The sequence below is a fragment of the Poecilia mexicana genome, unplaced genomic scaffold (genome assembly GCF_051168715.1).
Source record: "Poecilia mexicana isolate PSO_F unplaced genomic scaffold, ASM5116871v1 scaffold_15, whole genome shotgun sequence".
Classification (NCBI taxonomy): Eukaryota; Metazoa; Chordata; class Actinopteri; order Cyprinodontiformes; family Poeciliidae; genus Poecilia; species Poecilia mexicana.
In genome coordinates, this window is record NW_028263384.1 from 14,561,106 (window position 1) to 14,580,250 (window position 19,145).

At 36.5% G+C, this 19,145-nt stretch overlaps 1 protein-coding gene across 2 annotated transcripts in view; it reads left to right on the forward strand.

Annotated features, from left to right (window-relative positions):
- LOC106915466 (cGMP-dependent protein kinase 1) overlaps window positions 1–19,145 on the forward strand; it is a 95,219-nt gene that overhangs the window by 62,056 nt on the left and 14,018 nt on the right. For both annotated transcript variants that reach the window (XM_088013519.1, XM_088013518.1), the window contains exons 5-8: window positions 1,690–1,753; window positions 5,094–5,171; window positions 7,406–7,500; window positions 18,687–18,752. In XM_088013519.1, the coding sequence (XP_087869645.1) occupies window positions 1,690–1,753; window positions 5,094–5,171; window positions 7,406–7,500; window positions 18,687–18,752 (303 nt within the window). The remainder of the gene's footprint in view (window positions 1–1,689; window positions 1,754–5,093; window positions 5,172–7,405; window positions 7,501–18,686; window positions 18,753–19,145) is intronic.

Genomic DNA, 19,145 nt, shown 5'->3' on the forward strand with positions numbered 1-19,145 from the left:
AGATTTCTTTTCTCTCTTCCTGCTTTCTATGGATTACCTTGCTAATACGGTTGGGCGATTGGACGGATTCGTAGATGACGGGCTGCAACCTTCAGCGGTTCTTTTAAGAGTGATTTTTTTGGGGGCGTATATGAGTTACTCTTTCACACAAGGTCTTAAGTTGTCTTTTCTTCTGTTTTAATTTATTCATTTTGATATTTGACAATATTCATGTCCTTTTAAAATTGGTTTCATGTCCATAAGTTTTCAATGAATATCTTTTTTTCCACAACTTGCATTTTTTTCCCCTACAGGTTACGGTTTATTATTATTATTTGCCAGCTGAGAAGCTGTTGTGTGTTGACAAAACAGTGCTTATCAGTTAAGTTTGATAATTATTTTTGTTCTTGAATGACTCATAGGTCAGTTGCTTAAGAAACACTAAACTGATTTTCTAAAAATAATCATCTGGAAAGACTGGATTGAAGATGGGTTGCTAAGTAATTCATATCCCTTCCAAAATAATAATAATAAAATAAAAATTAAATTACATGGGCCAAAAGACTCATACTCATAACTGCTTTAATAGAAATTCTGGCTTCATGGACCAAATCATGGGTGGCTTCAGATTGTATATAAAATCTATAGAAAAAAGTTGTACTTTGATATCAATGATTTATTGTAATAAGGGTTTACATTGTAAATACACCCCAAGTCTCAGACTCTATGTTCTTTTGTTCCTTTTTTTTAGCAAACGAAGGCACCTTGCAGAAACTCTCCCTGTCATCAAAAATGGTGCTCCATCTCTCAAGCAAAGTTTTCATTTAAGTGCTCTTCCTCATTTGGATTTGGTTCTATCTACCCACATTTATCTTTTGGAGCCATTCTCTTGTAGATATGGTCCAAAGGTAAAATCATTACGCTGTCTGTATACCCTCATTCAAAATGAGCTATGCGTTGTTACAATAAATCAGACCTGGAAGCTTCCCTCTCTGGAAAGTGGCAGAGCCACCTCCAAATTTATCACCACTTGTACGCAGTAGCATTACCGGTGTGATGCTGTTTTGTTAAAATGTGGTCATTAATCTGTGCCGTATAATTCTGTTGTTAGAAATGCTGTGTCTGTCACTGTCCAAAGCACACTGTACCTAACTCCAATAGTGATGAACTGCACTTTTGCTCTAATGGTCATTTTGGACAGAGCAAGCATATTTCCTGGCAGACCCCCCTTGCTGGTTTATTTGTCCACTCTCTGTTTGACTGCAGATTTATGTGCTTTTGCATCATCAGTTACCACAGTTACCTGGGAGTGCAAAAAGAATTACAAAATTGAGGTCTTAGAGACCTCTTACTTTACACAGTATGACCTCAGGCCAGAGTTGCTAGGACAGCGAGCCTTAAATACTGTGTGAGTTGTTTAAAATATTTGTTTCTGTAAATTATATTTTCCTTGCAGTTGAGTGAGTGATCTGACATTTTCTCTTAAAATCTTTGATGAGTGTGAGAGTGAGGAGTGTGAAGGATCTTCCTAGGTCCTTCTTTGAGGGCATCACAGGTCATTATGTAAAACAATGGCCCTGGAGTTCAGATGATTAAACTTATTTACTTTAACTGCAACTTTCTAAGTGGATTAGCGGGTTAATGTACATGACAAAACATTTGAATTTTACACTATCCTGTTAAAAACATGTCCTTTCTTGTCTTCTGCAGTGTCCCCACGTTTCATGACCTACAGGAAGACATTCTTAGCAAGCTCGCTGATGTCCTTGAAGAGGTACGGAGTCGATCCATCTATCTTAAAACCCACAAGTCATACATTTACCTCAGCAGATTTTACTTCACGCCTTTGTTTTATTTAGAGAATAAAATCTAATTTCTGATCATGTTTACTTGTTGAAAGCGGTTTAGGGATTATTAAGTTTGTTTAATGGAAGACAGTACAATTGTTGCTTAGTGGCTGTGGTGATGTTGAACTAATTTGCAGACCAACTAGGTGGTGGACTTTAATCTGTTCAATAATTAATTATATTGCAGACAGATGGCATTCCACTTTCAACCAAGCTTTGCAAGATGAGTCAATTTTTGTGTTTCATTCAGTGGTGCACTTTGGCATTCGTTATGATTTAAATCCTATTATAATGACTTTTTTTTCCTTTTCTTACTGAAGTGTGAGGTCTGAGGAAAGCATCATCGGTCGCTTTCACTGCTGCTTTCCCATTACTTCACACTGATGGAGAGATTAGCTTAATGTATGCATCAATCATAGATTTCATGAAAATTAAGAAAGACTTTGCATCATATGATAATGCAATTCAAATGCAGATTGAGATATTTTATGTTTGTCCTATGTAAAAACACTGTAATGAAAAATAACATCAACTTGCTTTTAAGATGATTTGATCTTATTTGTTTCAAATACTAATGAATAGTGAATAATTCCTGCCTGAAATAAAAACCCAAAGAAAGACTAGTTGACAAGAATGCTCTCCCTTTTGTCACAAATGTGAACACATATTCTATTTGCCAGCTTCTTTTAGTCTGATTTGCTTGATATTTTTTTCCAGAAATGCTTTTGGAGAGGAAACACAAACACTTCTACATTTACAAATTAGTATTAGTACTTACACTGAGGCAATTAAATTGTTGAAAGTGCTTGCAAAAAAAAAAGCCTCTTATTAAATTATAAACAAAGTATAAAATATTTAAAGTGAAATCGTTCTAAAGGTTAAAATGTTTAGTAAACAAAATTCTGAGTCTCAGAAATTTACAATATTACATAATAGATTTTAAACAAAAACATCAGACTTCTGAAAGTTGTGGTAATTCAATACTTGGGCCTCCTTTTGCATGAATTATGGCATCAATACTGCAGAACTTAGTGGAGATCAGCATGCTTTTACGTTACAATTACTTGTTTTTTGTTGTGTCCAAATATCAATTTAAGAAATAGTATTTCTTAAATTAAATAATAAGTCTCCAGATGCTTTTCTATTAATAAGTAATTAAAAATCTATGAAGTATACTAATTGACCCAATTTTTTTGTTTGAAGTGCTTTGGGATTTCTCTGCGTTAGACAAATTACCATTAATTTTTATTTTGTATGATCAAAGGCGTTCTCTTAATTTGAGACAATAAGTCAAATGGTGCTACTAAAGTGAGGCTATAAACATCTGTTTAGTCATTCATCTAGTTTTGATTAGTCCACAAATGCGTTTTGATTAGTAAAATGAATCAGACTGTTTCCCTTGCTTTGGAGGAAACTATTTGTCGGGGCTAAAATAAACATCATGTGTTTTCACAAATGCACATAACAGTGTGAGGTAGATTGGTCTAACAGGAGCTATTGATCTCAGCAGTTTATCAGCAACAGTCCCAGGATATTTCACAAGTTGTGAAATATTTCAGTAAAACAAAAACTGAGACATGTCAGGTAGTCAACCTCAGGAAAGTGTTTCTGTGACTGCTTATGCTCTCAGTGTGCAAGGATCAAGTAAAACTTTAAATTGAGTTGCTTAAATGCTGCAAAAATGTTTTTCATGTTTTATTAAAAGTGTCACAACTTGCCTTCATCACTTTACCCTCAAGCAGCAGAGCCTTTAGAAAATGTGTATACTACCTAGTGCTGGAGGTTATTTCAACCAACACTTAAATGTAAGTGTGAAAATCTTTCACTACTGAATAACTAATTACTTATTGAGAAAGCTAATTAAAGCTAATTGGGAAAGTTGCATTACTAACAGTACTGCAACTCTCAGAAGTTAGTTGCTTACCAAAATACAAGATTGAAATCACAAAATCATGAATTACAATAAATTCTTTCCATCCCAGATGCTTTTAGTTTGACTGACAGATAAACTGTATTTTAGTTAAAAGAGAAAAAGATTTTTTTAAGGATCTATTATCACACTTTACAGTATATCACCATGTAATGCTTCAAAATGTTAGCACTAAGTGTATTTGTTGCTAGGAAAGAGCATCTGTGCCTAAAAAGTAAATGTCAATATACACAGGTTTATTGTAATGCCAAGAATATATTTAATTTGCAACACACATATGTATATATTTTATGCAGTAGTTTGTATGTAATAGCTGTTTGATAACTTCAGCACCGTAACTTATCCCAGTGGCAGCGTTTCTTAACTCTTGTCCTCAGGGACCGCTGACCTGCATATTTTAAATGTGTCACTGTTCCAGACCACTTGATTGAATTGATTGCATGACTTTCTCTGCATGCCGTCAAGTTGTGCAGAAGCCTGTTAATCACCCACTTATTCAAGTCAGGTGCATGGCAGAAGGGAAACCCCTGAAACATGTAGCGCATTGGTCCCTGACCGCTGGAATTGAGAAACTCTGTTTTATGGCAACACCACTGGCTCATTTTTTATTTTTATTTTTATTTTATTTTACCAGCCAAACATTGCATGGAGCTTGAACTGACCTTGACTAAAGTGAAACAGGATAGAGTGTAAAGCAGAAAGTTTCATTACGTTACGCTAAAAATGCTTATTTTTCACATTTCAGATGGGAAAGGTTTGCTTGAACCCTCTCTATTACTTACTTGCTTACTAATTCAAGAATAATTTAAATATTAACAAAGTCTAAACTACTGGTGAATTTATGTATTTTTTTAGATTGGAGATTATTTGGTTATTATTGACTTTTCTGCTTCAATCTGATCTGCTTTATTTTGTTCAGCTTTGACTTCTGGGTTTTTCCTACAGGAATTCTGTAGACATTTTGAAGATTTTTATCAAGCTGGGGACTGTTTTCTCACACATATGATGTTTTTCCCCTTCATCTTCTATGTGGGTTTTGAAATGACGAACATTTCAAAACCCAGTTTGTAACAAGATAGTTTCCAGTATGTGCAGAAATACCAAGGATGTAGAAAATTGAGACCTAGATGAAATTATTTTATTTATTTCACTCTTGGTTTGAACCAGTAAGTTCCCATCCATATTAGATGCAATAGTTTTGATAGTTTTTTTTTCTGTTTACCTTATTTTAGGCATGAAAAACAATGCTGATGTATGTATGTATTAATAGCCTACTCCTGTCTTTCAGTAGCGCTTCTTTTTTATGTTTGTCACCTTTTTGTCTTCTTCCCTGACAGACGCATTATGAAGAAGGAGAGTACATCATCAGACAGGGGGCCAGAGGAGACACCTTCTTCATTATCAGCAAGGGAAAGGTGAGGACAGTCACACCAGACCGTACCCTCAAGACAGTCCTCATCACAAGTCAGGGCATCCAGGCATATAAAACGCAGCAACAGATGCCAATCTTTGAAGTGAAGGCGTGGTATTTTTGGATGGAAGTTTGCTATCATCAGTCATCTTCAGATTGGCGGATAGGGAAAAGTGCTGCCTCTTTCATCATCCCTTTGCAGCAGTGATGGGAGTGTTTGGAAAGGGGAAAGGAGTCACTTTGATTTCCCCTTTCAGTAATCAACACTGGCTTTCACACTGGACTCAGTTCTGCGGGAGGGCTTTCAACTTGCCTACTGGTCTTCCTCTTTATTTTGTGACTGGGTGGGTCATGCTCATCTTCAACAGCTTTTCCACCCGCTTGCATTGGAATCTGTTTACCGTGTTTTTACCGCCACTCAGGTCTGTTTTGCACCTTTCGCCAGCTCAACTGTGGTGATTTGATTCTCTTTCCAGGAACCAGTCACTGAAGATAATTAAAAACAAAATTTATTTCTGAGTTTCAAAGAAAGATGCAAAAATAAAAATTGTCTAATGGCAATCAGAAACTAACCAGCAAATCCATCTGGCCTGATGTCACCATCAAGAAGCAAACTTGCCATTAGAATTAGATTTCAAGAAGAAATGTCTGAAAACGTAAGATAAATCTCCAATGAAAATTTAGAGCTACACAGGACTGTTTTGAGCCGTTGACTTCATAGATACACCAGGAAAGAAAAATGTGTCCATTCATCCATTCCTCTGTCCATAACATTTATAGCAGCAAAAAATAAATTGAATTTAAATATAAATTGGCCAACACCAACTTACATATAGATCCGAAGCAAAAGAGAAAAACAAAAAGAACATTATAATTACAAAAAAGCCTTCAGTGGTTCCACGTGTTTAATCAAAGCCTCACCGAGCTTAAAGCACGGTCTGTCTGTGAAAATAAATATTCTGCTTGTGGAGCCCAACAACCTGGACATAAACCTGAAATACAGCATAACAAGAGGGTGCGCCAACATTAACAAACATTTGGCCTGCATCACTCCATCTTGTCCTCGTAAACAAATGTCTCAATCCGTCATGCAGTGAGTTTTCACATACTGTTCACACTTCAACAAACGAGCAGTACACATAGGGCAATACTTTAAAAAGTCCAGTCCTTACTGGTACAGAGCACACTATGAGCTTACTAATCAGCCCATTAGCTTGTGGATACATTGTTGCCCCTATTAGAACATTATCTGTCTGCCTTGCATTTCGATGGTGAAATAGGAAACACGATACTCTGTCTCAGGTAAATAATGCTCCAGCGTGTGGTCTCCAGCCAAAATTTGAAAAATGAAAGATTTTGTAGAGTCAATTCTGAGCTGACATATGCCCAGCATTTACATGCCACTGCTGCAGAATCAATGCAAGTTTAAATGAAATGTCACCGCTGTTACATAATAACACTGCTTAATCACATATTGGACTATAAAGTTATTAAGCCATTGGGTTTTATTGTTAATATGGCTTTGAAAAATTACACACAAGTTGTCCAAAGGACAAACCGTAGTACTGAAAATATGTTGGTAACCAAGGATCCACTCGCAAGGTGACAGATTCCCAAGAACTTTCTTGTGAACCAAACCTTCCTGCACCACCTTCTGATCTGAAACAGATGCAGTACAACTTCTTTGGTGTACACTTTTCACTTCCTACTTTCTCTCTTTGCTTTTTCTCTGTGACGACAGGATTATACACGATCACGAGTAATTAGGCTGTCAGTCAGCCGCTCGCTGCATTCCAACACGCTGTTGCTGGATTTATGTCGCTACACCTAATGGATGAAGACGAGAGCCTTCATTAGGCAAAACAATCATCTCCATCCCCTGAAAATGTACTCAAGTGCCAATCCTGTAGTTTGTAAGTCTTTGGTTCAATGCAGAGTGTAATTACATATGTGCCATCGAGCTGATGAAGAAGTTAGCAATGCCTCTTATCTCCTGCACCATAAAGATAAATACCTAGCTGTGACGAAATATTTTTAGAGACAAGTTAGTGTTTTTCAGTGTGATCAACCCAACAAAGCAATTGCTATTAACTTATGTTGTTGCTGTTATTTTAATCAAATGTTTCCTATCTTCCTTTAGTTGCAAGACATCTTTCAGTCTCTAGATCTTCCTCACCTTCTTCATGCTACACCCTGCTTACCTGTTACTCTCCTCCTATTATGTCCCTCTTTTGGCAGGTTAATGTGACCAGGGAAGACTTGCCCAACGGAGAGCCTGTGTACCTCCACAGCCTAGGAAAAGGTGACTGGTTTGGAGAGAAAGCACTGCAAGGGTAAGATTGTACCTAATAACTCTCCCGTTCTCCCAGTTTCCACTCATTCTTAAATCTTTCCTCTCAGAATCAGGTGTTTGTTGAGGTGCATCAGTGTTTGGTTGTGTCAGACATGGCAACTGATGGCAGGCAGTGTTGTTGAAAATGAGGACTAAGAAGTTGCATCTTTGTTTCTTTTTTTATACTCAAGGCTCTTTGGCATGAGCAAGAAAAGTTCAAGTTGCGAATTCTGTTTATGTGTTGCCAAGCATTTTCCTGACTTGCTTCCTGCTTCTTGAGAGAAAATAGCAAGGTGCCCCATGGGTTTCCTTTGCAGTTCTTTGTGTTAAAATTCTAAAATGTATTCCTGTCCTTTCTTTGGCTGCAGTCTGTGATGGATGTGACAGAACAGATTCAATGAGTGCAATGTAGAGAACCACTAAGCAACTCCTGGAGTCGGCTGGGTCTCCTCACTTACAGCAAAAAGTCCAAGCTCTGCTGGGCCTTTTGAAGGTGGAGTGAATGTTACAACAGGCACTGAGAAATGAATGGAACCAGAAACTTTGTCTCCAGAGTTGACACAGGGCTGGTGGATGTTTATCAGGAGGAGCCGTATTGATGGCTCCCTTCAAAAGTTCGATTGTCATGTCTCCGTTCTTTTATGTGTGCTCAGCTTCACGTTCTGACTGTATCGGCCTGAGTTGCATAAGCCGCTGCAAAACTATAAACTCGGTGCTTTTACAGGTGGTAAATAATATTTTCTCACCAGCCACTTTGGGTTCAAGGTTGATTTTCATCTTCACCAATCTTCTTTCATATACACAAATAGTCATTTGATAATCAATTCTTGTAACAGTTTCTTTAATTTGGTGTTTATGGATATATAATTGATATCATGGAGTAATCATAAAGATACTTAAATGTAATGTAATATCGGTTAGCACTGATATTACAAATTCTACTCTGATCCCCAATTTTGGGCTAGTTGACTTGTATAACATAGAACAGATTATAATCTCTGATTCAACTAAACTAACTCATTGCTTTCCTTTTAGTAAATATTAGATTCAGATGACCACATTTGCTAATATTAGGCACGGACAGATTAAAATTTTCTTTAAATCCTTGATTGTAAAAATATGCACAAAAAAATCAAAACGGCAAGGTAGAAATTGCTGATGGCCCAAAATGACCAGCAAGCTGTTGAGAATAAATATCATCCAAAAACTATCCAGTGACATACTAATAAAAAAATATTTATTTCCTTTATAGAGAAAGTTTGTTGATTTCTGGCCTCTTTACACACATTCTTCTATAATGTACAATGGAATATGCAGAAGTCAAACTGCATCTTGGGTTTATTGCTGCCCCTGACCAGACATTGAAACAAACAAACAATGTTTTCCTGTTGCAATAGTAAACCAGCTACTCTGGGTTGTGGGCTAATTACATTTCCTGTCTGAAGTTCACTGCATTTGGCCAATGAACTTCACTGATGACTCACTTGTCATCAAGATAGAGCTGAAGACATGACGGATGAGTCGAGTCGTTTGACATGTACATTCCCAGAGCTCCAGTCATTGGTACTTGGGGTAGAATGACAGTGGAGACGGGACAAATCCCTGTGGAGCACCAGTGCTAACAAACATGTCAAAACTGATACTTCTCAGACCCTCTTGCAATACTTTATTCCCCAGGACAGTAGATGTCCATTAAGATACCAAAAGAGATACTTTTCTGGGTTTTTTTTTGTTTGTTTGTTTTTTTTAGCCTGTGTATAAAAAGTTTGGAAGACATGACTTCTGGAGTTGTAATGTAAACTAATAGTTTATATTATGATCATTTATGTAATGATCTATAAGCAGGATCATTACATAAATCCAGGATGTAATGCATTCTCCAGTTCCCTTTTGGGCTAACCTGTGCTGGGATGTTTGCTAGGTAGACTAAAACTGGTCTATCACAATACTTGATGACCCCAAACAACAGAGTACATAGTCTGTAGTCATTCTGTCTATTGATGGATTTATTATTTAAGTCCACAATGATGGTAAAACATTGGAAGCAGGACGGGACATCACTCAACTCCAAACATTAATTATTGATCTTTATGAGGACTGAGGTCAGATGATGGTCTTTTGGTTTTGCAGGATGGGAGACTCCTTCTAGGCTTGGGGATTTCCTGATTTGTTTTCTCCTGAGAAAGAACCAACTTAAAGAATATCCTGTTAATTTATCGTAAATGTTGTCTGAGTGTACAGGAGTGAAAGAAGGGGAAGCACCAAAGATGTGTTGGTGACGGCTGTTTTAGTGTTCGGCTCGGCTGATGGATGTGAATGTTTGTGCTAGCAATTTTCATTATAAAATTATCACCAATAGACTCCAATTTTTTTTTTACATTTTATTTTGCTGCAACTCTGTTCATTTGACACCTGTAAAAAACTGCCAAATGTTTATTATTATTATTATTATTATTATTATTATTATTTTTATTATTATTATTGTCTAGCCAGGCACACTTTTCTTTACACTATTAATAGTTGGAGTATTTTTTTATACCATCCATTTTAAAATTTTCTTATATTTCAGAAGCTGTCAGGCAAACAAAAAAATAGCCTTTTGCTTTATTGATTGAGAGATACATCAGGGGAAAAACTAAAACCCAGTACACCAAAGGCTGATATCATAAAGATGGAGTGAGATTTGGTTTGTGTCCAGCAACAACTGACATTTCTCACTTCCGCTTGGTAAAAGAAGAGTGCAAATAACAGCCTCAACACTCAGTCAGGGATTATAATGGTGTTAAATCTGGTCTAAGAATCTTCATCTGCTAATCAACCCAATGAGATGCAACAACAGTGAAGCACAGAGAAGGCTTTAGTCATTGATGTAAAATCAAGTGTGCCTCAATGAAAGCTGATATTGAAAATCTTTGATATAATAGGTTGTGTTTTATAGAATTGTTGATCAAGGGTTTACTGCTGATTGCCGGTTTTGTTAAACTTTGACCTGTCGATACAGACTTCAGCCAGTTCAGATTTCTGTTAAAGACCTGTAGCTAAAGCAACAGTTTTTTCTCTGGCGTTCATGCTGTAAGTGGCATTTGGCTTTTGAATTGCTCTTTTCTAAAAATTTAGTTTGGTTCGAGTTCGAGGTGAGCTCCGCAGATTGAAGTACGCCAGAGTATGTGGGGGCCTTTAAATGAACATGGAAAACTTTTGTAAATGATTAAGAAATTCATATCTAAACAACAGAAAACAATGTGGTAGGTATGTCAGGGCAATTGGTTGCACTATAATTCTGCCATATAATGATGAAAAAAAACAAAAAACAAATGGTGTGGTTCTCCTTAGGAAGAACCAAATGTTCATAATTGAATAATCAAAGTAGATTCAGCTGTAAGAGTCACAACAAAGCCACTAGGAGAATTTACTCCATTAGCTTCACTGTGAGATTTCCAAAAGGTTGCTAACATTTCGAAATCCAGCTTGTTCCTTTACAGACAGATGCTGAAAATTCAGGATAAGAGTGAGAGTTTATGCTGTTATGCCTTCCTGTTATCTGTTTAAGTTTCAAAAGACAACCTTAGTGAGCAACAACCTTGCCAACAACAGATTCATTTTTTATTTTTCTTCAAGCTATCGTGCTTCTTTATACTTCATTTTCAAACTCATTGCTAACATTGATCATTTTTACATCAGTAAAAACCATCCACACCAAGTTATCTAGTTAGCATGACCTCACTTAGGTATGGTGTGTTTACTTACAGCAAATGAAAGAACTATTAATGTTCATAGTAAATTTTTTTTTTTTTGCATATACCATATGATTTTAATACAAACCGAAAACATAGGACCATTTAATCCAGTAGGTTTTGTGTCTGACTTTCAAATGTCGTGCTCCCATTTAAAGACAAATTTTATTTAGACAATCTTTTCTCTTTTTTCTCACTTCCTTTTTTCTTTGCCAGCAAATACATCTTCATGCTGTTCTTGACTACTGTAATTCATTTTTTTTTCTCTCTTTGAGTATCTGTACTGGACATTTCTATGAAATATTTCACTTATTGCCTCCAATAAAAGGTAGAATTATGTATCTGTGAGAAAAAGTGCATAAAATATTCAGATGTAAAGCAAAACATCCAACATTCCACATGCTTCTGTCAATAAGATCTGTTATATAAATAAAGATATCATAATACATTGTTTAACATTTGGCTTATTTCAACATTCACATACCAGAGAACAACTCCCTGTTAAAAAGAAATTCAGACGATGTCTGGCATTGAAGACCTTTGTCCAGGGCCAGGAGTGGTGTTACCCTCCTCCAGTTTGTTTAATGCTGTAGTGACGTTGCTTCTCTGTGTTTAAAGTTTTACCCAAACATAGATTGTGAAGGGAGAGAGTAATCTCAAGTTTTTATCTATGATTAGTCAGGCAGAATCATAAGATATGCACTCATGGACATAGCCTCCATTATAAAAATAAATGCACATGTCGCCATCTGGTGGCCACTGAATGCAAGATCTGTAGCCAATCAGGTTTCAAACGTTCACGTTGTCTTTAAAACGTAAACAAAAACTTACGACCAACCTAAAACAGGATTATGAGGGAGGAAAGATTTTCAATTTATGTGCTGGTAAAACACACGAGTGTTTAATTTCACCGGGAGTCCTGGAGATATTGAAAGTAATGAGCCGGCGACAGCTGGAGCTTCACAGATGGCTAGTCTTTCCCCATATGTTAAAAACTAATGACTGCAGGATATAAAGTAGGCTGATTATTAAAATGCATGCGAGTCAGAGGAAACATGATCCGGTGCAAGTGGAAGTATCATGTTAGAAATAAAAATGTGATCTTTACACATTAATAACTTGTAATATGTGCTGTTTGATACGAACATAGCAAAGTGGCTGTCAAAAAGGTGGAAATTTTGAATTAATCGGCCCTGATGTAGAACAAAAATGAGAATCTCTACCAAACAACTGATGGTAAATGAGAATCAGATGACTGCAATCAGCAACCAAAATCAAGTGCGAGGGAGGGACAGAAAGCAAGGTAAACATCAGAGACAGGCTGAGGGAATAACACAAATATGCAAAACAAAAGAGAAAAATTAAGCCAAGACAAACTAAGCAAACTAAACCATAATGCTAATTCTGTGTCATCTTATCACATCTTATGTAAATTTAGATATTTGCTGCAACTGCTTTTGTGTACATTTTAAATAAATGCATATGACAATCGATGAGTATTGCAGTCAAAGACAGAAAAGATGTAACTATCAGTTTTGTGGGCCATTTTGTGTTATTTTTCACTTCCTGGCTGTGTTGAAATATTAATGTTTTGTATGCTAAGAAATAATTTTGCATTCAGTATTTTTTCTAAGAGCCCTTATACTTAATTTGTTCTGTACAAAAGCAGGCATTTTCATTTTTGTGTAACTTTTTAATCAAATTTTTCACTTTTATTTATTGTACAAAATAAATGAACAAAACACTGCTGACTAATCTACTAATGTCCAGAATGAAACAGAACCAACCTCAGTGATCAAACTTTTGCAAGCCTCAGCTTGGATGAGTTGATGAAGGTTTCTCCTCTTAGCCCCGTTTTCAAGAAGGTTCTCTCCAAAGGAGACGAGCCAAAGTGAATCACCAATATTATTTTACTATTGTAAAAACACAGCAAAACATATTTACATGCAGTTATTCACTGCAAAAGCAGCAGTATGGTGCTTTTAGCAGACAAAAAAAAAAAAAAAAACACGAAACATGATAAATACAAAAGCAACAGACATGAGAGATGGTCCCAAGAATGATTTTCTCTGACCGACAGTGTTACAGTCTGTTTATGTAAAATAATTACTTAATGCAAAAAAACGTTTTGCTGACTTTGAGGGTTTTCTGGTTTTAATAATCTCCTCATTAATCTTCCTCAAGAAAACAAAATCTGTCATGATTATATGGGTCAGCTGCCTTTGTAAGGTCAGACATTTTGGATTTTTCTTAGGGGTTTTCATCAAACAAGTACAACATGTGGAAACAGTAAGTCTTATTCTAACGGCAGTTTATATGATGAGTGGTGTGCGATCCAAACTGGATCACAGTCCACATTGTTGCATTCAATTCATTTTACTTCATTTGTTTCCTCATTTCAATCCCACTCAAAATCTGTTGTCTCCAGTAGCCTTAATTTTCAGTTTGATAACATAGCTATATATGATTATCGAGTGACATGCATGATATGTACCCTTCAAATGGTGGTGAGGGGAAAAAAAATGTCTGAAGTCATGCCTAATCTCTTTTAAAAATATGTAATATTATTGAAAAGTTAAATTTCATTAAGTGAAACACTTTTCATAGATTGATGTCTTAAAACTTTTGTTATTAATTATGATTATTTCTCGCTTGTAGCTAATGAAAACATGACATTTAGAATAAGAATATTATATCAGGCCAATTTTTAAAAATCATTGCTGAAATATGTGCTCAAATGTAATTTGTGACCTGCTTCTAAATGTTCTTCATCTCAGAAATGAGCCTCACCAGAACGAATATTTAATTCAATTTAACTGAATATGACTTTATCATATTTACTTTACAAAATAGATGTAAGCTGCTGTCTTGTACTGCCGACTTTTCAAAGCATCTTAAGGCTCCTCCAGGTTTGTTTAATGAAGAAATAAGAACAAAAAGTGCTTTTTCTATCCCAACTTCCCCTTCATATTGTATCCATCTGAGCATCATAAACATATTTTGTAACGGAGCGTCTCGAATAAGATAAGCGCATTCGACCCCACCTTTGACAGATAAACATGTCTTGGAAATTCAAATGCTAGAGATGCTGGCCGTCTTTGCAACAAGCTTTTGATCAGAGGGCTCTTCCAAAGGGTCGTCCTTGTAATTGTGAGTTAACTGTCTGTGTTCTCGATCATGAAACTCAATAGCCCCTACTCACCAGCTTTTTTGTCTTTCTGGAGATTTGGTCTTTGATCTATGAGAACAACATATTTACAAGTCAAAGTCTATTCTCCTGCCATGTATATAATTAGCTGAAACTCTCGTGAGGGCTGGCGAGGGGAAACAGTAGAAGATATAATAGATTACACACTTTCTCTTGAGAACGTCTATGCATAACCCCGAACGAACATCGCTGTATGTATTTATGTGCACATCCCAGTAGATGCGTGTTCCAGGAAATGAAATGCATCCACGTTGGTGTGCCGTTTTGAAATAGCTTACAGCTTACCTAATGTTTTCTGTCAGGAAGAAGAGTGAAATTTTGTCTTCACAATATATGTGACAGTACTTCAAACAATCTCTGACCTTAAAACATCCACTGAATGAATACTGTCTATGTCTGCTGATCTCAGTGACAGATCAATGCGATATCAGGTTAAATTCAGAGACCAACAACAGCGATCTCATTAATTATTGCCATCAGCCAGCGTTTGTGTTGGTATGCTGCCTCTGTCAGCCAAGTTATTATTTTTTTATTCAAACACTCTTTTATGTCAAAATAACATATTTTGCAGCTTTTGCATTCAAGACCAATCTATCTGCATTTGAAAAATAAAAAAGCTGGAAGTTAGATTTACGGGCTATCAAGTAGTTGCTTCTTTTCTTTTAGCTTTCTAAAGTCTGATCATTTCATTCTGCTTTATGCATATTCGGAATATCATTTTGCAGTTTACCTTGGTGTAATGAAACACAGCAGTCACAGATCTTTTTAGCTGCTGTATTAATATTTTTGTTTCTTCCCAGAACCTGCTAGTAGAGGTACTGCTATTATGCTGTAACAAAAATATTAGGCGGAATCTGAACGTTTTTTTTGTTGTTTTTTTTTTTCTTTTTAGCAGTCGTGTTGCGCATGTACAATTTTGCTAACGTTTCCTAATATGGGTTTTGGTTGCAGCACAAAATGCATTGATCAAAGATGTTAGCACAGCTGTATAGAATTATCTCATTCCTTTCACTCCAACTCTTCCCATCTTATAAATCACATTCCTATCTTTTGCTGTTCATGCTTTATATTTACATTCCTGTTTTATGTCCTTGTATGTAATCCCTGGTTGTTAAACATTTGTATAAAACATACCAAATATTTTTAAAGTCCTGTAGACATTTGCTTACATAGCTGTTGTTTGTAGTACATGCCTCTGCAACATGATAACACATACTATACAGGAATGTTTATTGTATGACAGTAAAACTGGAATTGTATTCATAAATTTGCAGTTCAACTTGGAATGGGACTGTAAATGCTTTTTTTTCTGCTGAAATACAGTTTCGAACAGGGAGTGAGTCATTGATGTTTTCATCTAATGTTGGAATCTAATAAAATACTTTAAATCAGCATATGTAGAGTCATTCCTGTATGCCAGAAAACAGGTTTTATTTATGCATTTATGCTGAATGTGATTTTTACAACGGGAGTAATGGTTCAAAAACATGCACCTTTAATTTTAGGTAGGACTCTTCCGTTTCTCCGCACGTGTACTGAGCGAATGTAGCATGTTTAAAGTTAAACATATGCAGAATGTTAACATGCATAATTAAGTGCGTAAAGCTACAGTCCACAGTGCAGCTTTAAAATACAGTACAAAACAAGTGACCTCCCAGATGCGACTAAAATTGAAAATTTCTTATGGAGCTACAGTGACAATGAGTAAAGAACGAAGGCCTGAAGCAAATATTTGTCAGAACATTGCAGCTCTAATCATTTCTGCAGTCACAATTTTTTTTTAATTTACAGATTATCTCTATGTAGGCATAATTGTTAGAGATAAAATCCAATAATATTACATAAAAATCTTGTTTTTTTACTGGTTTTATTAATTTTGTTTGCAAAAGTACATATTTTGGAAAACAACCACAGATCTTCTTCAATCACCTTATCATCATCTTCTTTATTTTTCTCTCACTTATGACCAGAGATACACTTTCCACTCTACAGTCTTTGTGTGTGTGCACTGTTTTCACAACCCTGGTTTCAGGACAGCAGATCACTGTCCAATTATCATGTTCATGTGTGGAAATCCACCCCACAAGCTTCTGTATGGCTCCAAAGGGCATTTCGGATACAGCGCGCAGCTGCTTTTAACGCACTGGGTTCTCCTTGTGCAAGTGTGTTCGTCACCTTCCCAGGGCATTTCAATGGGCGGGTTCAAAGCCATCGAGGTTGACTTAGACTCGGCGTTGTACAAATGAGTCACAGTGACAGATATTGTTTCGGGATTATATTTCATAAAGAACATCGCCAGCATCAGTGCCAGGGCGATCCAGTGTTGTTTTCCTCAGCTGCAGTTGAGCAGCAGGGGACAGGTGTAAAAGATCTCCTGGTAATATGAACCTCTCATGGTCTCCTCAGGATGTTTCATGGCCGCATGAACACAATTTCAAGATAGCCCTGTGTGCTACTTTGTTTTTTTTTTTTTTTTTTCTGTCATCATGGTTCACTTTCTGAAGACAATTAATTTGCATAGCCAATCGTGGGTGGAACCGTTGCTCATTATGACAAGTAAAAACGTGTGAAGTGTGTGTTTATGTGTGTGTGGGTGGTTGTGCTTGTATGTGAGTGAGTGGTAAATTGAATTTTGTATCAATATGTTGGAATTTAAAAGTGGTGGGTTCTACATGAATAGTGGATACGGTAGATCCTCCATTTATTTCTCCCATTCAGAATTGTAGTTTAAATAATTTAGAAATTGTTAAAGGTGCCCTTTGATTTTACACCAAATAATTTTATGTGAATCAGACACCAATTTGAGCATAGCCTGCCACCTGCAGTGTATAATAACATATCGAACACTGTGCACGTGACAAAGATATGAATATTCTCATTATCTTAAGAAGCAACTGAAACCTGCAGGGACAAGTGATGGGTAACCCTTTATATTTACGTATTTAGTTTTGTTATTTAATAACCCCCATGTCACGTTGCATTGTTCAGATGGATGACCGTTTTATTCATTGTTTGCAGCTGTCCCAGTTTTGCATTTCCAGTCACCCATTTTGTGTTTTTTTTTTTTTTTTTTCACAGTAATTTAAATTGTGTTACAGGTGAGGAAACCGAGTATTATGCTGAGTATTATGCTAAGATCATGGATGCAGGTCACAACAGCTTATCGGGGGTGAATATACCAGAGTAGGCATTATGCTAGCTGGAGAGCGTGCGTGGTCATCTGTTGATATATCCTTTACCCCCCCTGTCAAAGGCTGCCAACCTCCTCTCTGCTCTGTTCTTCACTGTCGTCCTCACATTTCAAACTCTGTTCCCCTCACCAGCTGTGACCTTTTTTCAACGGGGTCAGCAGAAAGTCTGAGGCAGTGTTTATGTGTGTTTGGGGGCGAGGGGTGAGGTGTGGGTGGCCGTGCCTATGAGTGTGTTTGGACTAGGGAAAGCAGAGGCAGTAGAGATGGCATGAAGAGGGATTGTCACCTCTGTTCATTGAAATAGGTCGATCTATCTCTGGGAGTTCACAGCAAACAGAGACAGTGATTGCCAGTTACTGGTAGCACTTCGGCTGAATTGAATTTGCTCCCACACAGTCAGGGCCAACATGTGTTTTAGTTTTGGATTTGCTGGAAATTAAACCATACGACCTTAAATAAACCTTTTTTTTGTCTTTTTTTTTTCCGGAAAAGATAGGGAATTATGTGCTTATGGGACAATATTTGAATTTCCCCCCTTTTTTTGCATTTCTACTCTTTATAGCAGAACTGACTGCTCTTCAACTGGACAGATTTTTTTATTTTTTTTTTTTTTTGATGAAAGAGTACAGATGTCTTCTGTTGGAAGGCTCCCTTTGGCTCAGTTCTGCTTCTAACTTAGAACATATTGTTGTGGTTCTTCATGCACTGAAAATATTTCAGAGGGAAAGATGGATTCTTGGAATTCGGACTCGGAAGATTCATGTGACTGGGGCGACTCATCTGAAGAGGAAGATGAACTCGGTGTCAAATATGATAAAGAGTAATGCCAGTCCTGCAGGGATGTGGGATGTCTGTTGCAAATGATGCATGCCACGTTAAATTAGGGGGAATATAGTTAAATTAGGCAATGATTGTTAACGGTGTCCGCTGCCGCAGTTCTTAAAAAAGCTTTTTATGACAAAAACAGAGAGATTTAATAATGGCATTGCTGATTTTTATTTGCACGACTGTTTCAAAAGTGCTAATTCTTCTTTCTTTGTTTTATTTCCTCCAGGGAGGACATAAGAACAGCTAACGTCATTGCAGCAGAGGCAGTCACCTGTTTGGTTATCGATCGAGAGTAAGTAGCAAAATTTATCTTGTTTTTGCCCTGTTGGGCACTGAAAAGAAAAGGGAATTAATTGCATCACAAGCTGGTTCCTAAATTCTGCTGCTGCTCCCACTAAGGTCAAATCTCTGCATCCCATAACCTTTTGAGATCCACTCTGTACCCCTAACTTTAAAGCCAAAATTATTTAAGATACATCTGAAGAAACTAAACACAGGTGCATCTAAAAAACTTGAATATCAATGAAAAGTCAATTTATTTAATTAGATCATTTAAAAATTGGAAGTCATTAGTTGCTGTGATAAATAAAATCGTGTCAATGTCCTTAAATTTATTGCGTCTACGTCAGAACTTTTAATGTAAAAAACATGTACTTTCTTGATTACTTTGAGGTAATAGTAGTAA